This window comes from Lactuca virosa, chromosome 2 (assembly GCF_052849685.1).
Source record: "Lactuca virosa cultivar CGN04683 chromosome 2, Lactuca_virosa_CGN04683_v6, whole genome shotgun sequence".
Lineage (NCBI taxonomy): Eukaryota > Viridiplantae > Streptophyta > Magnoliopsida > Asterales > Asteraceae > Lactuca > Lactuca virosa.
Genome location: NC_136427.1, coordinates 161,524,428 through 161,548,892, shown reverse-complemented (window position 1 = coordinate 161,548,892; position 24,465 = coordinate 161,524,428). Strand labels below are relative to the sequence as shown.

Genomic DNA, 24,465 nt, shown 5'->3' with positions numbered 1-24,465 from the left:
AGGCTTTAATCCTAACTAGCATACTATGAGGCAACTATACTACAAAGACTAGTTAGATGACATACCTTTTTGGTGTAGCTTGATATCTTCAAGCTTTAAGAGCTTAGCCCCAATAGTGTGGAAGCCTCAAGTGGAATTACAAATCACCAAAACACCTTGGAAGACTTTGAGAATAAGAATACTTTGGTTCTCTCTAGTGAAATCGGCTAGCCCTCTTAGTGTACCCACACTAGTGCCAATTTCACCAACCAAGGACATCTTTATATAGTGTGGAGACTAGGGTTAAACCCATGACCTTTCATTTCATATGATCCATGGGTTACACACTCCATGGACTATCCATGAAAGCTTAGCCCAAGCTAAATGAACTTGGCCCATTCCATATATATAAGAGTCCATATTTAATTAGTTCATTTTGATCACTTAATTAATTCTAAATTAATTCTTGATCAATACTAATTAAATAATATGATTCCATATTAATATATTAGAACTTATAATATATTAATATAAATCATAAATATACTATTCTCAAAAGACTATCCATATAAATTGTGTCGGTGAAGTGCAACCCAAATGGACCATGCCGGGTCGGGTTAAGTACATACCAAATATAGTTATGGACTTAGACATTAATCCAACAGTCTCCCACTTGGATAAGTCTAAAACTATTATTGAGTATGACTTCAAAACCTAACTGGCAATCGTAGCTCTTAAAGCCGCTGTCGAACTCTGACCTTGTGAATGACTTGTCCATTAGATAAGGGATCATATATTCCTCCATTCTAGATATCATATGGACTGAGACATGGATTATAATCATTCTCTCTGTCCATTTGTTGTTTCCCGATTTCCGATTTATGACGACTGACTGATTGAACAAATCAAATCAGTCTTGGCTTGGCCAAGCACTCATGTGTCATCATTAAATCATCGAGGGGCCCACAGATATTGGTTTTATCCCGAAGGTAAAAGGAACGGATAAACTTCGACTCATATGGCTTGTTTTGCTACTTGTTGAATCATACACAAAGGCACGTTTTATAACATCGAGTTACCAATGCGTTTTCGTGAAATTAATGTACTATCAACTCATAGTAACAACTCATATCTCTAGGTTTGAAGAATATAAGATATTATCGTCTCATGATCACTCGTGATAAAATCCATGAAGTGATTCAAATGAGCGCGGGTTGAATCCAATACTCAGAACTTATGAGCACTCATGAGTGTTGTAGCACAACTTTGTCCACCAACTTGGACCTCTACAAGCCAACCCATGACAGTCTTGATTCATATCTACTTCCAACATATGACCGACTGTGGATGGTTTGAATAACTTAGTCATTCCGAAAGAATAACCTAGTTATTATGGAAGTCAAAACATGCAAAGTGAAACACAAGAATAAATGAATCAAATATGGTATCAAACCCTATGAATATAAATAAACACTTTTATTTATCACCATACTGATTACTCATTATTCATTGTTTCGGTTTTATCAACTTTATACTTGAATTAAAAACACTAGTTGTCCCATGCTCCAAGCATGTACACTATGTTTTTCTTAAACAATAGCTTTGCCATACACCAAGTATGCACTTTATGTTTGTCTATGATCCTTACTTTGTGAACTAGATCGATTGAACATAATTTCAATGATTCTCTTTTCACACTCCCAAATCGCTATCGAAAAAAAATGTAAGAATTCCAAATTCCTATCATTTATCGAAATCTGTTTAGATTTTAAACTTATATGCACTGACCCTCTTGTAATGAATGTGTACAAAGTCACAAAACTTGTCAACAATCATTACAGGGCATTCCAATGAAGATCAACTTCATGGAAATTAAGTCTCATATTCAAAGTACATAGCTTTGAACATGCTTCTTGCATTAAGTTTTTCTAATCTTACACAGATAACTTCCACCTATGGAGACAACTCCATATTCCCATTTTGACTACCCCTTCTGAACAAGAGTTGCCTCTTTTCAGATTAGGTCAATATGGTCCTTCCAAAAATTAACACTATACTTCCAACTGTCCCTGAGCAACCAATCTTTGGTAAACCTTAGATTGTCCTCGACAATTGCTTAATCACTTTAGTCATATCCAATTCTCGACATTTTCCTCCTTAACGCCCCAAGGCATTTGGAAAATTCAGAAAGGATAAATATTATAGCACATGTAATCGATCTTGTACCCAAAGTAAATGGGACACGATTCATGATGTTTCACATAAAGACATGGTTCCAGACCAGTCTTTTGCCATAATATTTTTTTTTGTTTGCCATATTCTCAAAATTTGACTATGAAGAGGGATGTCGTAATCATAATCGAATTTTGAGAACGCAATATATAGAATTTTCTTAAGTTGAACCAAACCAACATAAAATTCATATATATATATATATTCTTGACTAAGATGATTAAAATCTCAATCTAAGCCTTTTAGAATTGAAATGAAGTATAATTTCCTCTCCCTTAATTATAGCAAAACAACTTTTTCAACCCCTGCAACCTCACGAATTGAAACTTTTGTTTTCTATAATTAACATTGCTAACTTGCAATACTTATAATAATTATCATGCTCCCACTAACATGATGATTATTAGCATAACACTTATCCTCCCACTAGCTTTGACATGTATCCAGAAAACAACTGGACCTCTAGAAGTCAACACTTTATTGACATTCTTACCAAAGTTCAGATTTCTGATACTAGATTGCTTTGATAAGACTTTATCAAAATCATACACCTTATCTTAGATAGCTCACATGTGTGTCTAAACAATTTCAGAACTATGAAAAGGGATGCCGTAATCATAGTCTCAATTGTTTAGACCTTTTGTCATTTCTCATAAGTCAATGTTAGTGTGTCGGTTAACCACGCACGCTCCACTAACGACTTTGAGAACTGCAAATATCACAATTACTATCTAATTAAAATCTACTTAGTGAAAGAATTTCCTCACCATCATTTTCATGAATCGGAGAGAAACCTTATGACACTTAGATTTTATGGTGTATGTGTTCTTATCCATGTGAATTTGTCAAACCATAATCACAAGACTAGGTTAGTGACAAATCCTAACTCATATGGATTGAACTTGTGCAATCTTAACTTCTTGCCACCTGGCAGCTCAAGGGCCTGCCATTGCTTCCAAGTAGCTATGCAAACAATTGAGAACATGTAGAACTCAAATGTATAGCCAACTTAACTGGAATGGGCACAGAAATGTCAACACGATAGGTTATAAACCTCTCGTTGTGTGCTAGTGATGAAATACAAGTTTTTATTCTTGATTACTTCTTGAAACCCTTTCAGGATCTTTTAGACTCCCACTGTCTCCTTGACCTATAAGACTTTCTTGCCAAATATTCAAGAGATAGTGTGGATTCTAATCAAGACAGAAACTTAACACAATTGGCCTTAGTTGATCTTTGTTTTATCCAAAACATCACAAATTACCAATTTCAAATGTACAAGAGTAGAAAAATTTTACTCTTACATTTGACAAGTGTTTTTAAACATCTTTTAAGACATGTCACTCAAGTTACAATCTTAGAGTATAACTATAAGAATTGTTTTTGGAACGATGTATTAATCATCTTCTTGATTTAACCACTTCAACAGTTCATAACTCCTCTTCTTAACTATCAGAATGCACTTAGAGATTGAATTATGATAAGGTCTCAAAATCATTAAGATGATCTTAAAACATGATACTAAAGTACTTTCCCATCTTTTCAGATTTGAGAAACTTTTATCCTTCTGCCTAATTTAATTCTTCTCATTCGTTCTGTCATACATTGAAACTTTTCCAATGTCTCAGAATTATACTTAAGCTTGTAAGTATAATCATATTTACTAAGCCTTAGTAAATCATGACGAATAGTCTTATCGATCTTTTATGGTGGACTTCATCAGTGCACAAGAATGTGTACTCGATTCCTTAGTCCTTCACTTGACTCACATATACATGTGAACAAGGAACTAGTCTTAATTTTCCAAAGTTGAAAATTCTCATTCATCATACTATACAACTTGCATGATTCCAAGTTTCTATCCAACTGAAACTTGGGTGATGAGAATCTTTCATTATTTGGTAAATTTGGACACTACCACAAATTAAAGAATCAAATTCATATTTCCACTCTTGCTCTTAATGGAATCTTATAAGCAACAAAGATTTTCACAAATGCCATTGTAAGGATATTTTAAAATAAATAAAATAAAAAATTTTCCTTTTATTTTAAAAACTTTGCGGAAAAAACTATCCTTACAGCACAAAAGCACATGAAAACTTTGTTGTTATCTATTCCTAAGCAATATATCATAACTCCTAAGAAGTAGCTCAAGAATCCGATCTTCAAACTATGCGATAGAAATCCATCTACGCGATCAGATTCAGCATATTCTTTCTTTAAGTTTCTTCACTTTTCGTTGATTCTTCAAACATCAACATGTGACCCAGTTACATCATGTAATAAGAATCCCCAAGTAGGAACTTAATAGAGTTAGACAATGGACTTTACCTGAAGTAGAGTCAAACTTATTGACTTTAACACCCTTAGGTAAATTTGGCAGCTTCGCAACCAATGCCCCTTCCTTTGGCAATGGACCCTTGATAATGGGACTATCTAAGACTTAGCCTCTCTCTTTACCATTTGGTCAACCGAGTTGACTATGGTCGATCCCTTTCCATTGGGAAGAGAGAGCTTTACTGGATATCCAATGTCATCATTGTCAATGTCCATAAAGTTTTAGGAAGTTGATCTTAGCAAATAGATAAGATCATTAAGGGTCTTGTCATAGTCTGTTTCATAGGAGTCCAAAAGGAACTCACTATGTGACTTAGAAAGTAGTTGAGCCACCAACTTTCTCAAGACTTTGACACCCAACTCTCCCGGCTTGTCAATATGTGACTACATCTCCAAGATGTGATCACACATAGACCTTTGCTTGCCAATAGGGCTTGAGTGACCTTAAACTTTTCAAGAACTTGTGGGTTAGGGAGAATAATTGGAGGAGGTGGAGGAAGTGAAGTTCCAAGAGATTTGGGATGATCATAGATGTCTGAACTAGACATCTTTTGGGAGAAATTCAAGATAGTTGATTTAAAGTCCTTAATATAACACCCAATATGAAATATTAAGGCTAGGACCCAACACAATATTTTATAACTTGGAAGAGGGATGCCGTAATCCAAGCTACAGAATATTTGAAGGTAGGTGAATGACGATTCACCAATTTCCACCAAGATAAACGAAATGTATTATTAGGTTTTAATTGGTTTTGAAACTCCTAGATTCTTTTGAGATTCATTGAACTTTTCAAAGGCATGTTTCAATCTCGAGTGTGCCCTTCAGGTTTTGTGACTGGGATGCCGAGGATCACAAAACAAGGTGTGAAGTAACCATACAAATTACTTGGTACCCTTAAGTGTTTACCCCTCAATCGATGTGCCGGTTAACCACACACGCTCCATCGATACTATAATAAACATTAAGTTACCCTTTGCCTACCTTGTTAAATACGAGTTAGTGTGTCGGTTAACCACACACGCTCCACTAACCGACTTAAACAAAGTGCAAAGTGTACTTTCATGGATTAGCACCTTATTCACATTTTCCTAAGTAACTAAGATTGGGTATTTATAAAAGGTTTAGTTACTTAGTATTTATCATTAATACTTTTAATGAAGGGAGAATTTATAGTCTTTGTCCTACCCGTTCGGCTAACGACCCTCCACCAGTCAAGGAAGCGGTGGGTGAGAGTGGAAACCCATTAAACTGCCATTTTATAGGCAGTAACCTTATACCCCCCTTATAGACCGGCTTCGTGAATGAGGCCTACTAACGGTAAGACTGACTTGCTCTTATACATATATATATATATATATATATATATATATATATATATTATTAACTTATAATATTATAAAGTATAAGGGTTGAATTTTAACTTTTAAAATTCTAAGGGCTAAACTTGGAATTAAAGTATTCATAAGAGAAAACTTTTCAAGTTCCAAAACTTGAGGGCAAGTTTTGTAACTTTCAAAACTTTTCTATTCCATAACTTATGTGTTTAAAGTAGTTTTAATTAAAAAACTCTTCAAGTTCCATAACTTGAGGACAAGTTATGGAAGACTTTAAACTAATTAAGAAAGTGACTCTTCATAATTCATAACTTATGGAAACTTTATGAGTTTAACTAAGGTTACACATATTTTATTTAATGAAGAGACTCTTGAACCTCCACAACTTGAAGACAAGTTATGGAGTCATAAAACCATTTAATGAGAACAAGACTCTTCATTTTGTAACCTATGACAATTTTTTATGAGTTTTAAGAAACTTAAATGTGACTTTTCATGTAACTTGAGGACAAGTTACACAAACACATTTTAGAATCAACTTTTAGATTAAAATAGATTGAAAACAACTATTCAATTAACTTTTCTATTAATCTAAGCAACTCATATGAACAAAGATAATTCACATCAAACTTTTCCATGTAATTAGCAATACTCTTAAACTAATACAAAACATGAATCTTTTGACAATTATCTTTGAAATTGGATTAGCATGAACATTACCACATCAAAAATAGGTTTATAAGTCAAAAAACAGCTTAGGGTAATGTTCCTAGTCCAATTCCAGCCAAAACAGTCGAATATATGCTGTCAGGGGGTCCAACTCGTCGAGTGCACGAACCAACTCAGCGAGTTGGATGCTTTTTGCCTTAGACTCGGCGAGTCCATCAGTGGACTCGGCGAGTCTGTTGTGCAGACAGCACCAAAATTCGATTTTTAAGCAGTTTAAGCAAGTATAACAAGAAAACAAACCTGGCTCTGATACCACTGTTGGGTTTTGAGCATTCTAACACTCCTATGGTGTACATGCAACCCTATAAACCTTGGATCTATGTTTTCTCTATTATACATGCAAATAAGAACTTTCCAAGGCTTTAATCCTAACTAGCATACTATGAGGCAACTATACTACAAAGACTAGTTAGATGACATACCTTTTTGGTGTAGCTTGATATCTTCAAGCTTTAAGAGCTTAGCCCCAATAGTTTGGAAGCCTCAAGTGGAATTACAAATCACCAAAACACCTTGGAAGACTTTGAGAATAAGAATACTTTGGTTCTCTCTAGTGAAATCGGCTAGCCCTCATAGTGTACCCACACTAGTGCCAATTTCACCAACCAAGGACATCTTTATATAGTGTGGAGACTAGGGTTAAACCCATGACCTTTCATTTCATATGATCCATGGGTTACACACTCCATGGACTATCCATGAAAGCTTAGCCCAAGCTAAATGAACTTGGCCCATTCCATATATATAAGAGTCCATATTTAATTAGTTCATTTTGATCACTTAATTAATTCTAAATTAAGTCTTGATCAATACTAATTAAATAATATGATTCCATATTAATATATTAGAACTTATAATATATTAATATAAATCATAAATATACTATTCTCAAAAGACTATCCATATAAATTGTGTCGGTGAAGTGCAACCCAAATGGACCATGCCGGGTCGGGTCAAGTACATACCAAATATAGTTATGGACTTAGACATTAATCCAACAGCTACATGGCTGTTTTCCAACATCTATCGAGGCCTTCCTGGTCTCAATTCATTCGTCAGTCATCTGACATACCAGGTTCCCGCCCGACTGCGGAGCCCCAAGGACTCCCTACTTAGTCGCCTCACAAAACTTCTGAACGACATCCTTCTCTGAAACTAACAACTACTAGTTATCTTGTCACTGTGGCCCTAGCGGCCTTCTGATCTAACTGATCGATTCCACACGTCGAATCCTGAGGTTACCAACCCACAGCTAAACGCGATTGCTACATGACCAATTGTAGCCTTATATAACAAGTAACCTGAAGCAATCCATTGCTTCCTCGATCTCACAACTGCAGTGGCATTCCTACAGTCTTATCACTGGCTCAACTAGGTCTAATCCATCCAGACAATTCCGAAATCCACTTCGTGGATTTCCACATCTTTACTGCTACGCCCGAACTGGGGGGCTAATGTTCCTTCCACGTCCTAACAACGCGCTCATGTTGTCTACCAGCCAAGTGTATTCCACGGCTACGCCCGCAGTCTCACAACACTCTAGCACTACCTAACTGCTAGTGAATGCTACGGCTACGCCCGCATACTTACAACACTCTAACACTATCTGGCTGCTAGTGAATGCTACGGCTACACCCGCAGACTTACAACACTCTAACACTATCTCATTCGTTGGTTACTGATCCGAACACATCCGACGACGAGTATACATACGACCTATCATTCAAGACTGAACCCATGTCCTGACTGGAATCCCCAACCTGATTCCCTAAGGCTTGCTGGCAAACATTACGGGAATGCGATCTCCTTACTGGCAAGTTTTTCCAAACTTCCATCTCACACTATCCTCAAACCACACATCTGTCTGGACTGTCTTCCTTTCTGATAAGGATGCGAAACTTATCTCAGTTTCAAAACTGCTCCTACTTCTGAATCCTTGGATGATTCTCCCCCACTTTGATTCAACTAACGTCTTACAGCACACAATGCTGGAAGTATCCTCAATCCTTCTTACCATTCTATGCCCAATCTGCTGAAAACCATGTTTGCCATTGCTAGTGTGTCACTACTAACCAATCCAAAAGATCACACCACTTCCAAGAATCTGAATACATTTCCGGTGATAACCTGCTAGACCCAGGAAGCTCCGAATCTCAATTGGAGACCTCGGAAACTCCCACTGTATCACGGCCTCTACCTTAGCCGGAACGACTAGAATACCCTTCTGATTGACAAGGTACCCAAGAGATTGCACCTCGCACAACCAGAACTCACATTTGGAGTACCTTGCAAAAAGTCTCTCCCTTCTCAAGGTCTCTAGCACCTCCCTCAGGTGCTCCTCATGCTGGAATATAACCGATCTAAACCCGAACTACGCCTTCCCAAAGGTAGTGAGATACTACCGAGTCTTACTCATACTTGCTACAGTTACTGCATCCGAAGTAACCTGCTCTACAGGGGACGTCCTCCAACTATCATTCCAAATCCAAGATATGCAGATGGCATATGACTCACTCACAAGTAGGTAATATAATATTCCAATATATGTACCTACTAAATTGGTGCAGTAACATAACAACATCATAAATAATAATTGACAGGAAGGTTAAAGATACATACCTCCAACCTCCCGTGCTGCTCGAATCCTTGCTGAAATCAACCGGAATGCTCTGCTCCAAGCCGTGGGCGCCCTTGCCCGACCCTGACGTCTGCTGGCGGTTCTCGAAGTCACAGGGGCAGGAGCTGTCACCTGCCCTGCTGAACACAAACTCGGACAGTGGGCCTTCTTGTGGCCCCTCCGACTGCAATGGAAACATATTGGGTCAAGTCCCTGGGCGATGGTAGCAGTACAATCTCTGCTAAAATGACCAATCCGGCCGCACTTGAAATAGCCAGGATCACCACCTCTACTACTCCTACACGCACCCCCGTGCGTCCTGCCACACTTACCGCATCGGCTGCGGCCCTAGAAGTCTCTCGATCTCGAACTCGGCCCTTTGGTTCTTTTACCCGAACCTGTGGGCCACTGAACCTCATCCGGTTTCCTCTTCCTTTCTGACTCCCGGTCAATCTCTTGCTCCTGCGTTACCCCATCGTCCCCATCAATCGTCTGAACAACCGCTGTCTGATCCTGGAGCTTCTCGGTCAACCTATCAGTGACCCTCTCGACGATGTCGGGTAGCTCCTCGCGAACGACTCGTGATACCTCCGCAGCAACCCAATCACGCAGAGAACTCTCCTGGGGACAGGGTGCCCCATTCACTCCCGACCCCTGATGGCAAGAGCTAAAAATGGGATCCCCCTCCCTGATGGATCCCTGGGATCCATAAGAGTTGGGCTCTAGACAAGCCCCAAACTGCCCTGAAACTATCCCGGCCCAAAAGGCCTCAAGACGACTATCCAAAAGCTCCATGATGGCCTCCCTAACCGAACCGAATATCACAGGAGTCTGATCAATGATGTTGCGCATAATCTCTGCGGAAATGACATCTCTCATCTGATCATTAAGCTGTCCGGCTCTAGAGCCTGAGCCAGATCCCTCCCCGGCACCTGAACTGCCAACTGGTATCTCGCGCAACGTCACCATGCTGAAAACATATCGCAATAACTGTCAGAATTCTCATTGCTGCTGAGGGATCTCACACACACTCTACAATTTCCCTGGTTTCATCTCGGCCCCTCTTGAATCGAGTACGGATCCTCTGCTTTCAGTAGTACGGGCCCATACTACCTTCCACATCTATCTGTACTTTCCTCAAGAGTTACCTTAACTCAACCAGCCCCTTCTACTGCTACTGATCCCTGCTACTCTCATCCTAGGCTTGCCCTAGGCAAATCTCTGACTCTACCCAAACCAGTCCTCAGCTGCTGAAGGCCTCCTTGTAATGCCAATTAGTCATTACCTGAATACCATCACATGTGACGAGGCTCAGATAATCCTTCGAGTAAAATACTCATCCCTACAACGGTTAGACTCAAACAAGAGATGCGCAATAGGGCCAAATCCATCACTTTGAGATTATTCAACCCTGATCACATGTGACGTGACGTATTCACCTAATGGCTAACTCCCATAACTCCGAGTCCTACAAAGCACGAAGCATGCAGCATTCGGACAAAGGAAACTACTCAAGCACTTCTATCCTCATAACGAGAAACTGTACTAGCATACAATGCTAAGCTTATACTATCAGGCATAACCTAAACATGCTATCCAACAGTTGTCTACTCAATACTAGCATGCAATTCTCAATAAGCTGAAACACATATAACAGGCACATAAGGCATCCTCCTAGATCCTTAGTCCTATTCTAACATGATGTTCTACTGAAACTGGAACTGATAATTATAACATAAACTTGTATGGGTAATTTGGGAGTACTTACTTGAGCTCGGCTGATCGCATGCACCACACCCTTTTCCATTTTCTTTTCTCAAAACTCTTTTCTTTTTAAGTTTCTTTTTCAAAAATTCTTTCGAAAACATTTTTCTTTTGAAAATCTTTCACCATTTCCTTAGTTTGAGTCCAGTCATACCCGAAAGTGTGGCTGAATCCCTCAAACCAAGGCTCTGATACCAACTTGAAACATCCCAAAATACGACCCAAAAATTTTTGTTTTAATATTACTAAAATCACATCATCGAATGTAAAAACATACTAAGAACCATAGAGGGAGTAACTCAAAAGTCAAGTAATTGTGTCAAAACAAATACTGTATCAATCATATCGAAATATCTGAATAAAACTCCCAGGATAAAACTGAAACTGTGGTGTGTGCCATGCCATCATCCCGAGCTCTTCCCTTTACTTGCGGATGTACCTGAAACCAAAAACTAAAACTGTAAGCACAAAGCTTAGTGAGTTCCCCCAAACTACCACACACCATACAATAACATATAAAGCACATATTGGGCATTGCCCACTGCATCGGACCGAAGCCCGGACTAACTGGGGCCTTGCCCCCTGCATCGGACCGAAATCCGGACTAACTGGGGCCTTGCCCCCCGCATCGGACCGAAGTCCGGACTAACTGGGGCCTTGCCCCCTGCATCAGACCGAAATCCGGACTAACTGGGGCCATGCCCCCTGCATCGGACCGAAGTCCAGACTAACTGGGGCCATGCCCCCTGCATCGGACTGAAGTCCGGACTGACTGAACATAGCATAACATAATCATAACTACTAGCATAAACACATATACTGCATACTGCATCGGACCGAGGTCCGGACTAACTAACACATAAACATGCCTGAATCACAAAGACATCAAGCATACTGTACTACTGCATCGGACCAAAGTCCGGAACTACTGCTATCTAAACAGGCCGACATTGTGGCCGTAGACCCGTTCCTACTGGAAGGAAACTCACCTCGTAACACTGGCTGCTGACGTGCTAAATCTGAGACTGTCTGACTGCTGCTCCGGAACTCCCCGGCTACAAATCCCATAAACACTAAATCAAATACTGATAACTAATCTCAGGGTAAAATGACTATTTTACCCCTGGTCAAAGTCAGCTTCCTGGTCAAAGTCAACTTCCAGTTGACCGGACTCGCCGAGTTGGGCCGCCAACTCGCCGAGTCCCTTTCATCCATTCTAGTCCTCTACTCGCTTCTACTCGTCGAGTTTGGCAAAGACTCGACGAGTTCTTCTTCGATACTAACATCGAGTCTAACTTCATCCGACTCGCCGAGTTGTATGAACAACTCGTCGAGTTCTCCTTCATCATACGAACACGTCCAGTCTGTGGCTCGCCGAGTCGTATGAACAACTCGTCGAGTCTGAAGAACAACTCGCCGAGTTGAAGAACAACTCGTCGAGTCCCAAGCATGCTATTACTATACAGTCGATTCTAATCTATTTCAGTGCTTCCAAATCATAGATCTGAGCTTCTAGGACTGGTTTTACACGTAAAGTTTCCAACTTTACGTGCATGCACAAGGGTATGAGGCTAAAATACCCAAAATCATCAAATACTAGGCTCTTAGGGTTTGGAACAAGGCCAAGATTGCATAAAGGTGGCTATAATGAGCTCCTGGAGTTCAATAACGTCCAGATCTAAGGTTTCCATCCAAAGGAGAGTCCATATCTCAAGTTTTGAATCATATAAGGCTCCAAAGAAGACATAACAAGCATAAAAGAGGGTTTAATGGAGGAATACACAAGGTAATAACTTTATTACCTGAATGGGAAACAGATGGAAGCTAACTCTTGGATCTCCTTTCTCTTCTATGGACCTTCTTTCCTTCCTTCCCTTCCAAAGCTTCCAAACTAGCACAAACACACTCAAGTTCAACAATCGAGCTAGGGTTTACAGGGGAAATGCTCTAAAGGTGCTGGAGGCTGGGGTGGGAGGCTATAATGACGTTTAAATAGGGTACAAACCCTTGAAATTAGGGCTTCATCCAGACAGGCAGACTCGCCGAGTCCCAACATATGGACTCGCCGAGTAGCCAACTTAAATCGCGAGCTCATCCCGCTTCTACTCGACGAGTCGGGCTACAGACTCGTCGAGTACCCCTTAAGAAATGGAGATACTTTAATTAAAATTACATACCAGAAATGGGGCGTTACAATTTCATCTCAAGAAAAACCCAGAATAAAAAATTGATTTACATTGTTGGTGTTATGCTTAATCAGGAGGTTCCTGTTTTTTATGGTGCCAGCCAAGTGTTCGATCATTTGTATATTCGGTTATTTCTGAAGATCATGGTGAATCATATGTGAAGTTTTGAACCATTCAATTGATCGACATAACTCTTGGTGTTATGATTAATCCAATTGAACCAACTTCTCCCCACCACCATCTTTAAATCCTGATTCCGACTCCCAAATAAGCCACCACTGTCACTTAAAACAAGAAGAAACTGATTTGAAATTTACATGTAATTGAGTTTGAGCTTTCTATTTCTCTTGAATGTGTAGGAGTCGATTTTAGTTTTGCTTTCAAACATATTAGAACATTCAAGGAATCCAAATATGGAGAACCAAAGAGTTTTTCTTTGCAATAGATTATTTGCTTTGGTGGAATCTAGTGTATTTCCGGTGGAGTCCGACATTTTTCGGTAAGAGGAATGAGATTTTTCGGTGACTGAACACAGGGAGGGACGGGACGGGAGGAGGGTTCGGTGGTGTGGGTTCTTGAATCAAACAAACATATATATATATATATATATATATATATATATATATATATATATATATATATATATATATATATATATATATATATATACACACACACACACATAATAATTTTTTATATATTTAATTAATATTTATTAATTAACTGATAATTAAAAAAGATGAAAGATATCAGTAAGGGTAAATTAGTCTTTTTAAAACGGACAGCGACTAAGCATGCAACAAAAATACGAAATAGGGATGACCCGAGTTAAAAAAAGTCGTTGTGGACCAAACACACAAATTACCTAAACTACATAGACCATCCGTATAATTTACCTAAAAAAAGTAGACAAAATTTCACAATTGGTCCCTGTGGTTTACAGAATATCGCAATTTGAGGACTTCCTAGCAAAAAGTCACGCGACTGGTCCCTGTGGTTTGTAAAATTACATGAAAGGTCCTCCTGCCGTTAAATCCAACTTTTCAGCTGTTAGATTTTAATGGAAAAGACTATTTTGCCCTTGTACCAATATTGCAATACACCACAAACCTCAAGGACCATTCGTGTAATTTTATAAATTTGAAATTTTATGTATATATAAATTATAAATATAAATTTCGTATATATATAAATTATAAATATAAATTTTATATATATGTATATATATATTTTCAACAACTTGATAACTTTTTTTTTATCTTTTTGACATTTTATTTTCTATTTTTATTTTATAATTTTAGTTCTTTATGGTTTTTTTTATATTTTTATTTATTTTGATTCAAGTAAATAAACTTAAGTTCGATAAACCATATCAAAACCTTTTTTTTTTCTTAATTATGAAATGAAACGTTAATGTTTTTATTTTTATTTTTTGTTGTTACGGTTTATTTTATTTATTTTTTACTTTAATGTTCTATAGTTAATATCGTTAGCAACTTTATGTTTGCATTTATCATTATCATTAGTTCACCTTTTGTTTATATATATATATATATATATATATATATATATATATATATATATATATATATATATATATATTTTGATTCAAGTAATGAAAAATAAAAAAACAAAAAAACAAAAACTCAAACCCCAAAGTTGTGAAATACTCTAATATATTAATACATTTTACACTTTTCATATTTTTTGGTTTTTTTCGCAGTTTTTTATTAATTTTGGTTATTAATGGTTTTCGTAACTTTTTTTTATTTTGATTTGTGCAAATAAAAAAGTTATGTTTATTTTCTTTATTTATATTTGTAAATATAACTATTTTATTTACGCGAATCAAAATAAAAAAAAAGTTACAAAAACCATAAATAACCAAAATTATAAAAAACCAAAAAAACTCAAACACCAAAATTGTAATATACTCTAATATATTCATACATTTTACACTTTTTGGAAAATCTCAAAAAAAAGTTATTAAGTTGATGAAAAATAAAATGAAACAACGAAAAAAATAAAAATAGGAAATAATTAAAAAATAAAAATAGGAAATAATTAAAAAATAATATGAAAAAAATTAATACTAAAAAATTTAAAAAAATACGAAAAAACCAAAAAAAAAATGAAAATGTAAAATGTATTAATATATTAGAGTATATTAGAATTTGGTGTTTGAGTTTTTGTTTTTTGTTTTTCTATTTTTCATTACTTGAATCAAAATAAATAAAAACAATAGAAGAATAATAAATAGTTAAAATTATAACAAAAATAGAAAACAAAAGGTCAAATAATGATAATGATAAATGCAAACTTAAAGTTGTTAACGATATTAAATATGGAGCATCCAAAAAAACATGAACAATAACGACATAAAATTAAAAAAAAACATTAACGCTTCAATTCACAAATAAGAAAAATTAAAGAAAAAATAATTTCGACATGGTTTATCGAATTTATGTTTATTTACTTGATTCAAAATAAATAAAAATATAACAAAAAACCATAAATAACTAAAACTATAAAATAAAAATAGAAAACAAAATGTCAAAAAGAAAAAAAAATTATCAGATAGTTGAAATTATATATATATATATATATATATATATATATATATATATATATATAATTATATTTATAATTTATATAAATATAAAATGCGAAATTTATAATTTATATATATACATAAAAATTTCAAATTTATAAAATTACACGAATGGTCCTTGAGGTTTGTAGTGTATTGCAATATTGGTACAAGGGCAAAATAGTCTTTTCCATTAAAATCTAACCGCTGAAAAGTTAGATTTAACGGCAGGAGGACCTTTCATGTAATTTTACAAACCACAGGGACCAGTCACGTGACTTTTTGCTAGAAAGTCCTCAAAGTGCGATATTCTGTAAACCAAAGGGACCAATTGTGAAATTTTGTCAAGAAAAAAAAAGGTTAAATAAAAGTGAAATTCTAGAATCTTCCAAACCACTTTAAAGACATATAAATAACGGCATTAAGCCTCATTTATGGTAAATCAAAATGGTTTCCTTACTTTTGCTCTGGTAATAAAAGGAGTCCTAACTTCTTCTTACTGTAAACGTGAAGGGCATCATCATCCCCATTTTCAGAAGAACCGATGGGGCTGTTCTCGAACAGGTAAAGATATTTCCCAATAGTTTTCGGTTATGGCTTTACATTATAATGTGGATGAAAAGACTACGATTTGGCGTAATGCAGAGTCGATAGAGAGAGTCTGAAACCAGGAGATCACATATATTCATGGCGTGTTGCTTATATTTATGCTCATCATGGTATTATTCTCTCAATTTTTTACTAATTGTTTTGTTTCTTGATCAAATTCTTGTTGGAATCAAGTTTATTTGAGTGACGACAGATCTAATGTGCGTTATTTCATCGAGTGACAAACCCTAGCTTTTTGTCCCCCTTTTGTATTTGATTTCAGTGCTTTGTACTCATCTTCTTGTGGCTGTTCGCTTAAGCAATTTTACTGAAATGTTGTGTTTGTAAATTTTTTTTCCACGGATTTCGATAATTTTGAAATGTAGGGTGTGGATATGTGATACTAGGTGTGAGAATTTTATTTAAAAAAAATTACATGAGTTTATTTAAAAAAATTAAATTATTAATTACATTAGTTTATTTAAAAAAAATAAATATGAAATTTTAACAATTTGGGAATTTTGAAGTTATAAGAAAAATTTTAAATTATTAAAATTAATGAGGCTTTAATACATTTAATACATATATAAACTCTTTGCAGTAAATATACCTTACATATATATATATATATATATATATATATATATTAAATGTGAAAATTTAATTTAATAAAATGAAAAATACAATAAAATGACAAGTGGAAAATAAAAAATTCAAAAATTTTAGAAAATGCCATGTGTCCAAGAGAAGAGGACATGTGCCAAAAAGGTTTTTATTTATTAGGGAGGATATGATATTTGATTTAAGAGCATAACAATGAGCTTTTGCATGAGGTTATTTTGGTTAGATACACTTTTTAAAGAAAAAATAGTTATTATGGAAGTTTATTAAATTTAAAGGCTTTCAAATAGTTTATAAATTCAGAAGCAGCTTTTTCTTTTATAAATTTTCAATTAATTGTAAATACAAATTTTATACAAATATTGATAAAATAATGAGTTAAACATCTCTCTCTCTCTATATATATATATATATATATATATATATATATAAAAGATCTCTTAAATTTTTTCATTTTTTACGATTTGACCTTGACATTATTATACTTTTTTGGATTAAACCTATATTTTATTTTATTTTTATGTAGAATCTATAAATTACTGGTAAACCTACTAAAATGGTTAAATAAAAAAAACAAAAAAAAAACGTAAGGTTTTTCGGAAAGAAAAAATGAACTTGAAATTGAATCCGGAAAAACGAGCTTATACAGGGTATTTTGTGTAGTTGACCCTAAAATGATATAAAAAATTGGTGAGTGTCATAAATGAGTTGATGAAAAAATATTGTTGTTGTTGTTGGTTTTATTTATTTATTATTTTTTAGGTTTTTAAAATTATGAGGCTTCGCGAAAAAAACTCAATAAACAAGTGTATACAGGTATCTATGTTGGTGATAACAAAGTAATTCATTTCACGAGACACGGTCAAGAAGCAGGAACCGGTTCGGTTTTTGATGTCCTAACGGGTAGCTCAGCACCACCACCGACTCTAATCCCATGCCCTAATTGCACGCCTACCAAGAACACCAACGGAGTTATCGCCTCTTGCCTCGACTGTTTCCTCTCCGGTGGAGTCCTCTACCGTTTCGAATACTCCGCCAACCTCGCCGTCTTCATGGGCAAAGCACGCGGCGGTACGTGCACTCTTGCCGCCTCAGACCCACTGGAAACCACCCTCCACCGCGCAAACTGCCTCCTTGACCATGGCTTTGGGTGCTACAATGTTTTCAAGAACAATTGCGTAGACTTTGCTTTATATTGTAAAACGGGCCTTCTTGTTTCAGATAAAAAGTCAACAAGTCAAAGTGGACCCGCGTCATCATCCTTCATTGGTGGATCCCTAACGGGTGTCGTTTCTGTTTTGTTTAAGGTTACGAAGACAACATCGGGTGTGCTATCGGGTGCGGCTATGTATTATGTTAGTCGCTATACGTATGATTTTGGTGTAAGGAGTGATGTGATTAAGCTTGATGTGGAGGATCTACCACATAAGTAGGCATAACAATAATGGTACTTAGTATCGGGTTGTTTTTTTTTTTACTTGATGAACTTTATATGTTAACTATTTTAACTTAGACGCCTATGTATGATTGTCTTTTATATGATTCAGACAAAATGACTTGATGGATTTTTACAACTTATGGAGTTTGTGTGCATGTAATTAATCAAGTTGTAGTTATAAAGAATTATCTACTTGGATTCCTACAATTTGATAGTTTTCTATCTCCAAGATTTAAATAATGAAATTAAATGTGGCAATTTGTATTGAGTTTGGGTTAAGTCGATCGCAAGAAAATGTTATCTAAAGTACAACTCAAACACGAAAATAAAATTCAGATAACTTGATTAGTTAAACAGCTCAAACGGTTTCACCGGTTTATGGAAACAACTTACTTAGATAGTGAATATTGTATAATCATAAATAGGTTAGTAAAATAAAAATATCTAAATTCCAATTTAAAAACCCAATTTTCAGTACATAAAAACGCTATCAAACATCTGATAAACTAATTTAAACTCTAAAATCTAAGCATCTCATAAAAAGAGTAACCCATGCAATCTAAGTGGCCCATGGAACCCAAAATAGGTCTCGTCACATATGAGGTTAGTCGTTCAGCAATGATAATATTTTGAGCAACTAATATTTGATCTTTAAATCTTCTGTTTGAAAATCTACATTCAAAATATTTATAATTGAGTATCTCATAGGGAAAACCTTAGAAAAACCCAACATATTTTCATCAAATCCTTAAAAAAACCAATATATTGTTTTTTTGTACGCTAAAACCTTTATATTTTTTAAAATCTAATTTAAGGCTTTGAGATCGGTAAACCCTAGATAGCAAAAAAAATACTAGTTAATCGATTCTCAACGGTTTGATGGTTACAATGCAAGATTAAAAATTTTCAAAAAATATAAGGGTTTTAAAGTACTATAAAAATAATATAGTGGTTTTTTTAATGCTTAGATGAAAATGGATTGGATTTTTCTACAGTTAAAAAGACTTAAATAAGACTTTCAAAAAATATAAGGGTTTTAGTACACTAAAAAATAATATAGTGGTTTTTCTTTTTTTAAAAATTAGATGAAAATATGTTGAGTTTTTATGGGGGTATCCCTATCTGATATTAAGGATCGATTTGTGATCATGAGCAAAGTGGTTTCAGAATTCTTTTGTCACTCAACTGGTCCGGAATTAGACATGTTTGTTATTTTGTCAATATTCTAAAAAATAGGTTAGTTTTATTAAAATTTATCACAAATGTGGTTAGTTTTATCAATATCCCTAAGTATTATCATATCAACAAAAATGGAAACGAATACGTTTTGGTTGAGCATACAAATTCTAATAAATAGACTTTGATGCTTGATGCGCGTCTTCAACATTCTTTATACGAAAGTTTTTGCACACGAATTCTTTGTCTTTGTCGAACTTGTAATGCCGAATAAAAGATTAAAAAAACAAAAGAGAGATTTAGATCCAGTTTATGTTTGGGTGAAAGGTTCTTATTAAAAAAAAAAGAATAAAAAAAGACTTAATATCCACACATATAACAATTGCTTTCTTCTGTATATAACATAAAGTCATAAATCCTAGTCATTTGTAAACAAAAAAAACCATACACAACAAAAGAAAAAATCCATTAAGCCAAAACACATTATTACTTGGCCAAAGTAAACACACAAACTTCACAAAGTCTTAACAACAACAATACAACACTACATACCATTATTACCAACCACTAAAGCCGGAATCCTCGATTCCGCCAACGCCGGAATCCCCGATTCCACCACCCTAAGTTCACCCGTCGCCAACCTCCGTGTCAAATCCTCCACTCGCACCTTCACCACATCCGGCCTCATCCCAATATCCGCCGCATACCGACTCGCACAATACACACCAACCGCAGTCGCCGCCATCCCATAAACATTCGTGGTCACAAGCCTTAGCGGCGACGCCAAAACCGCCGCCAATGGCCCACCGATAATAGAAACCGCCTGCCCGCTCCGCCCAATCGTCCCTTGCTCAACAACAAGCTTCCCCGTCTTACAATAGATTGCAAAATCCTCACAATTACTCTTGAAAACATTGTAGCAACGGAAGCCGTTGGTAAAGAGGTAGTTTGCGCGGTGGACGACGGTTTCCGGTGGGTCGGTGGCGGCGAGAGTGCAAGTGCCGCCGCGGGCTTTGGCGAGGAAGAGGGCGGGCGTGGCGGAGTATTCGAAGCGGTAGAGGGCGCCTCCGGCGAGGAAACAGTCGAGACATGAGGAGAGGACTCCGTTGGTGTCGTCGGATTGGGTGCATGTGGCGCAGGGGACGTGGGACCGGGTTGGGGTTGAGCTGACTAGGAGGATGTCTAGAATTGTTCCGGTTCCTACTTCTTGACCGCGTCTGGTGAAATGAATGACTTTGTTATCACCAACATATATACCTAGGGATATCGGTTTCAGTGTCAGTCTAATACATGTCAAATACAGTACAACCTGTTTTATGATCAATCATGTACCGTCAGCACAGTACAACCTGTTCTATCATGTAAGATTAATCTAATGCATGTCAAATGCTTACAACCTATTCTATCATGTACTATTAGTCTAATGCATTTCAAATACAAGATGCAGAACACATAGAACTAATCATTTATCAATGTTGGATTATTTATAATTTTGATAAAAAAAAAAGGGTGCGATATTCATTAGATGAAAATGCTATATGCAGATGGATGGAATCAAAGGAGCTAGAATTTTGTTTTATGTGTTCTTAGAAAAAAAAAATTGTTTAATTACGTTAGGTGAAAGTTATATGTTTTGAATCATAGTTTGAAACTTGAAACTTTGTAGTAAGAAGATGATAATAATAACACGAAGCTAGCAGGAAGATCCAAATACATGATCGAATCAACATCGGGTCACCAAATTCGAAATTATCGAAATTCGACAAAAAAATTTGAAAAACTTTCGTAGTCAAGTCCAGAAACAAAATGGCAATCCATGAGTAGAAATTACAACAAGAACGAGCGTAAAGAAAACGCAATCGAATAGAGAAGGAACATAAAGCTAATGGAAACTAGGGTTTGTAAATAGACGAAATAATTCAAATTTCGATCGAATAAATTCGATTGTAAAGAGAAATTGATGAAGAAACAAAAACGAGTGGCGAAAAAGGGAGAGTAATACCATGATGAGCATAAATGTAAGCAGCACGCCATGAATATATATGATCTCCTGGTTTCAGACTCCCCCTATCCAATCTGCATCACGCAAAATCAAAATTTTTCATCAATTTATCCACCAAGATAATCAAGTAAACCTGAAATTGAAATCAAAAGCTTTACCTGTTCGAGAGAAGCCCCATCTTTTCTTCTGAAAACGATGATGAATTGATGATGAAGCCTGTATCGTTTATTTGTTTACTATTTTCAGAAGAAATTGGGTTTCTCTTATTAACCGCTTTGAATTGCAGAAGTAATAGGATTCCTTATCGAGCGAAATTACGATTTTATCCCTCTACGCGTTCTCTTCGTGTGTAAGTAAACCAGACCGGGGAATGGGGATGGACGTCGACGATCGTCAAGATAACGGCGAAGACCCGTGTTGTCGTCCACGTGTCCTTCACTCGGGATAACGGGCCGTTAAGTGTATAGTTTATGATGGGCTGTAACGCCTGACGCCCAATATATTGGGCTAAACACTTACGTTATGGACTGGCTGATAGAGGTGGACATAATCCCATTTGGATCCGATAACGGATTAGTTCGTTTTTTTCATTATTGATTTAAAGAGGGAAAATTCACTTGTAACAAATTAACATTAATTTTTCTATTCTAATAAAAGAATAATTTTATTCTTTTTTGCCATGTATCATCATAAAGATTTCTAATTAATATCATGCGTCAACGTATTGATTTTCCATTTTAAATTCCAAATTTTAAACTTTTCACTTTAATTATATTAAATTAATAAGATTAGAATAAAAATTAAAATAAAATTAATATAAATTATAAGGGATATAAATTCACGTATTTATTTAAATCAACGATTATAATTTTATAAAACTAAAAAAATATCTTAATTAATAATTTATTTAAAAAAATTGATTAATAATTTTGAATTTTTATTATGAAAGTTTAATTAATTTTGTAACCATTGTTTTGAAAACCGGACCGGGCCGGCGACCGGTTGAACCGGGAACCGGTCAGCTTACCGGTTTTTTAGACCCCGAAAACTGCTTGTATGTCAAATTGTTTAAAACTGCGGTTCAACCGTTCCGGTCGAACCTTTTCTTTCCTGCTCTTACTAGTCGTTTTTTTTAAACCTCTACTGCCTTCCTTCGTGCGCCTTCTTTAAAATCGGTTTTGTAAGTTTTTAACTCGGGGTCTAACTCATTTAACACAACAACCCACCCGATTGGTTAATGCCTGCTTTGGTTGACCCGTCATTATATAGATGATTAAGTTGGCAAATGTTTCTTGTACCAACCGATGTGGGATACCTCCAAGCTTAGAGTTAAAAGGATATGAGTAATCATTTTGTAGAAGATGAAAATGATGTATGTTTTATCATGTCAACGATGTGGGACAAGAGGTGTAGCTGGTAAATAAAATAATACTTGTTAATAACAACTGCATCACGATCTCCTCCAATGGCCGCCACTCTGGGAAAACTAAAAAACCTAGCTTCTCTAACACCCGAGGCCTCTAACGCCTCATGTCACAACTAACATTTTAGGGCTAGGATTCTCATATTCATGTACAAGATAGTCCTTGGTGTAACTGTGTAACACTATGTTTAAATGAGAATCAAACTTCAATGTTATATCAGTATATACATCCAGAAATTGTCTCCATTCGAAACTCCCTTGTGAAAGCTCTAAACCAAATTCAATAAGCTGTATTCACTCTACTTTGGGGTTTTGACCTTGATTTCTCGGTTCAAACCTCTTAACGGACCAAAACTCTCTTATTGGGCCTAATGGGCCGGTAACCCCTCACATTGACACTTTTGGGCCGAACAACCACAATTGGGCTTTAGTTGGGTCAAAAATTAATCATGTTATATTATTTTGGGCCATAAGACCATAAATGGGTCTTCCAAAGCCGAAAATCACTATTGGGCCAGTATTGTGCCAAAAACTCTTAACTAACATAGTTGTGGGCCTTATTGGGCCGTGATAACCTATTCAAAACAATTTGGGGCCTCTCACTAAATCAAAAATCTTTATTGGGCCAAATTCATTTCTTTTGAACCCATTATTGGGCCGAAACCATTTTGGGCCCAATCCAAGCCAAAAACACGCATAAGCCGAAAACTCTTAGTGGGCTCGAGGTGTTTTCGGCCATCCATGAAAAACGAGGCCCAAATCCTTTCCCTTCTCCTATTAGGCCGGTTGAGTTTTATAAAAAAAATGAATGGAGATTAAACCTAAGCATGACAACACACATTTAACCTCCATGTATCAATAAAATCTCATGCATCTAGGAGGTCATTGCCCCACAAATATCAAATTCTAACCTCTCTCTTCTCTTATCTCTAAATTCGGCCGAGACCATCACCACCATAACACTTTTCAATTAAAACTCACTTACATTCCTCATTTCCTCTCAACACTCTAAAAATCCTATCACTCTTTCCTCCTAAAAACCGTGATTTTTGGGTTGTGCTTTCAAGGATTCTTCATCAAAGATCAAAACTTGGTAAGTTTTGAATGGATTAAATTGTTTCATTCCAAGTTACACTAAGAATTCGTCCTTATACAACTTCATTTCGTGTTCATGCTTCTTAGAACACCAAAACTTCACCAATCTTCACAAAGAAGCTAGCTAAGGCCGAAAATCTCCTTCATTTCCCTCTTCAAAACCGATCAAACCTCAAGGTGAGCTTCATACCCCCTATTTTCAAGCTTTTCTTTCTTTTGGGGGAGAATACAAGTCAAAGTCTTGTGTTAATCTTGTATATTTGCTTGTATGTGCATATTGTATGTTATGTGTGTTATATGTTGTGAAACCCATGCAAAAGTCCAAAAACTCGAGATTTATGGTTAGATCTC

At 36.0% G+C, this 24,465-nt stretch overlaps 2 protein-coding genes across 2 annotated transcripts; one reads left to right on the top strand and one right to left on the bottom strand.

Moving 5' to 3' along the window:
- Positions 1-16,220: 16,220 nt before the first annotated feature.
- LOC145159671 (protein LEAD-SENSITIVE 1-like) lies at positions 16,221-18,625 on the top strand. The gene is made up of 3 exons (XM_079078695.1): positions 16,221-16,335; positions 16,417-16,490; positions 17,797-18,625. Exons 1-3 carry the CDS (start codon positions 16,316-16,318, stop codon positions 18,411-18,413), a joined length of 711 nt encoding a protein of 236 aa, XP_078934821.1. The 5' UTR covers positions 16,221-16,315; the 3' UTR covers positions 18,414-18,625.
- Positions 18,626-19,968: 1,343 nt separating this feature from the next.
- LOC145159670 (protein LEAD-SENSITIVE 1-like) lies at positions 19,969-21,899 on the bottom strand. Its single transcript, XM_079078694.1, has 3 exons — positions 21,755-21,899; positions 21,597-21,670; positions 19,969-20,851 (listed from the first exon to the last, which is right to left on the bottom strand). The coding sequence occupies exons 1-3, from the start codon at positions 21,772-21,774 to the stop codon at positions 20,139-20,141; spliced, it is 807 nt and encodes a 268-aa protein (XP_078934820.1). The 5' UTR covers positions 21,775-21,899; the 3' UTR covers positions 19,969-20,138.
- Positions 21,900-24,465: the final 2,566 nt, after the last annotated feature.

What these genes read in the sequence shown, in the direction of transcription:
- LOC145159670 (XM_079078694.1), bottom strand. Translation starts at nt 21,774, where the DNA reads ATGGGGCTTCTCTCGAACAG. An exon ending in ATGGGGCTTCTCTCGAACAG is followed by an intron (nt 21,671 to 21,754) that starts GTAAAGCTTTTG and finishes TGCGTGATGCAG; the next exon opens with ATTGGATAGGGGGAGTCTGA. An exon ending in TTACATTTATGCTCATCATG is followed by an intron (nt 20,852 to 21,596) that starts GTATTACTCTCC and finishes CGATATCCCTAG; the next exon opens with GTATATATGTTGGTGATAAC.
- LOC145159671 (XM_079078695.1), top strand. Translation starts at nt 16,316, where the DNA reads ATGGGGCTGTTCTCGAACAG. An exon ending in ATGGGGCTGTTCTCGAACAG is followed by an intron (nt 16,336 to 16,416) that starts GTAAAGATATTT and finishes GGCGTAATGCAG; the next exon opens with AGTCGATAGAGAGAGTCTGA. An exon ending in TTATATTTATGCTCATCATG is followed by an intron (nt 16,491 to 17,796) that starts GTATTATTCTCT and finishes AAGTGTATACAG; the next exon opens with GTATCTATGTTGGTGATAAC.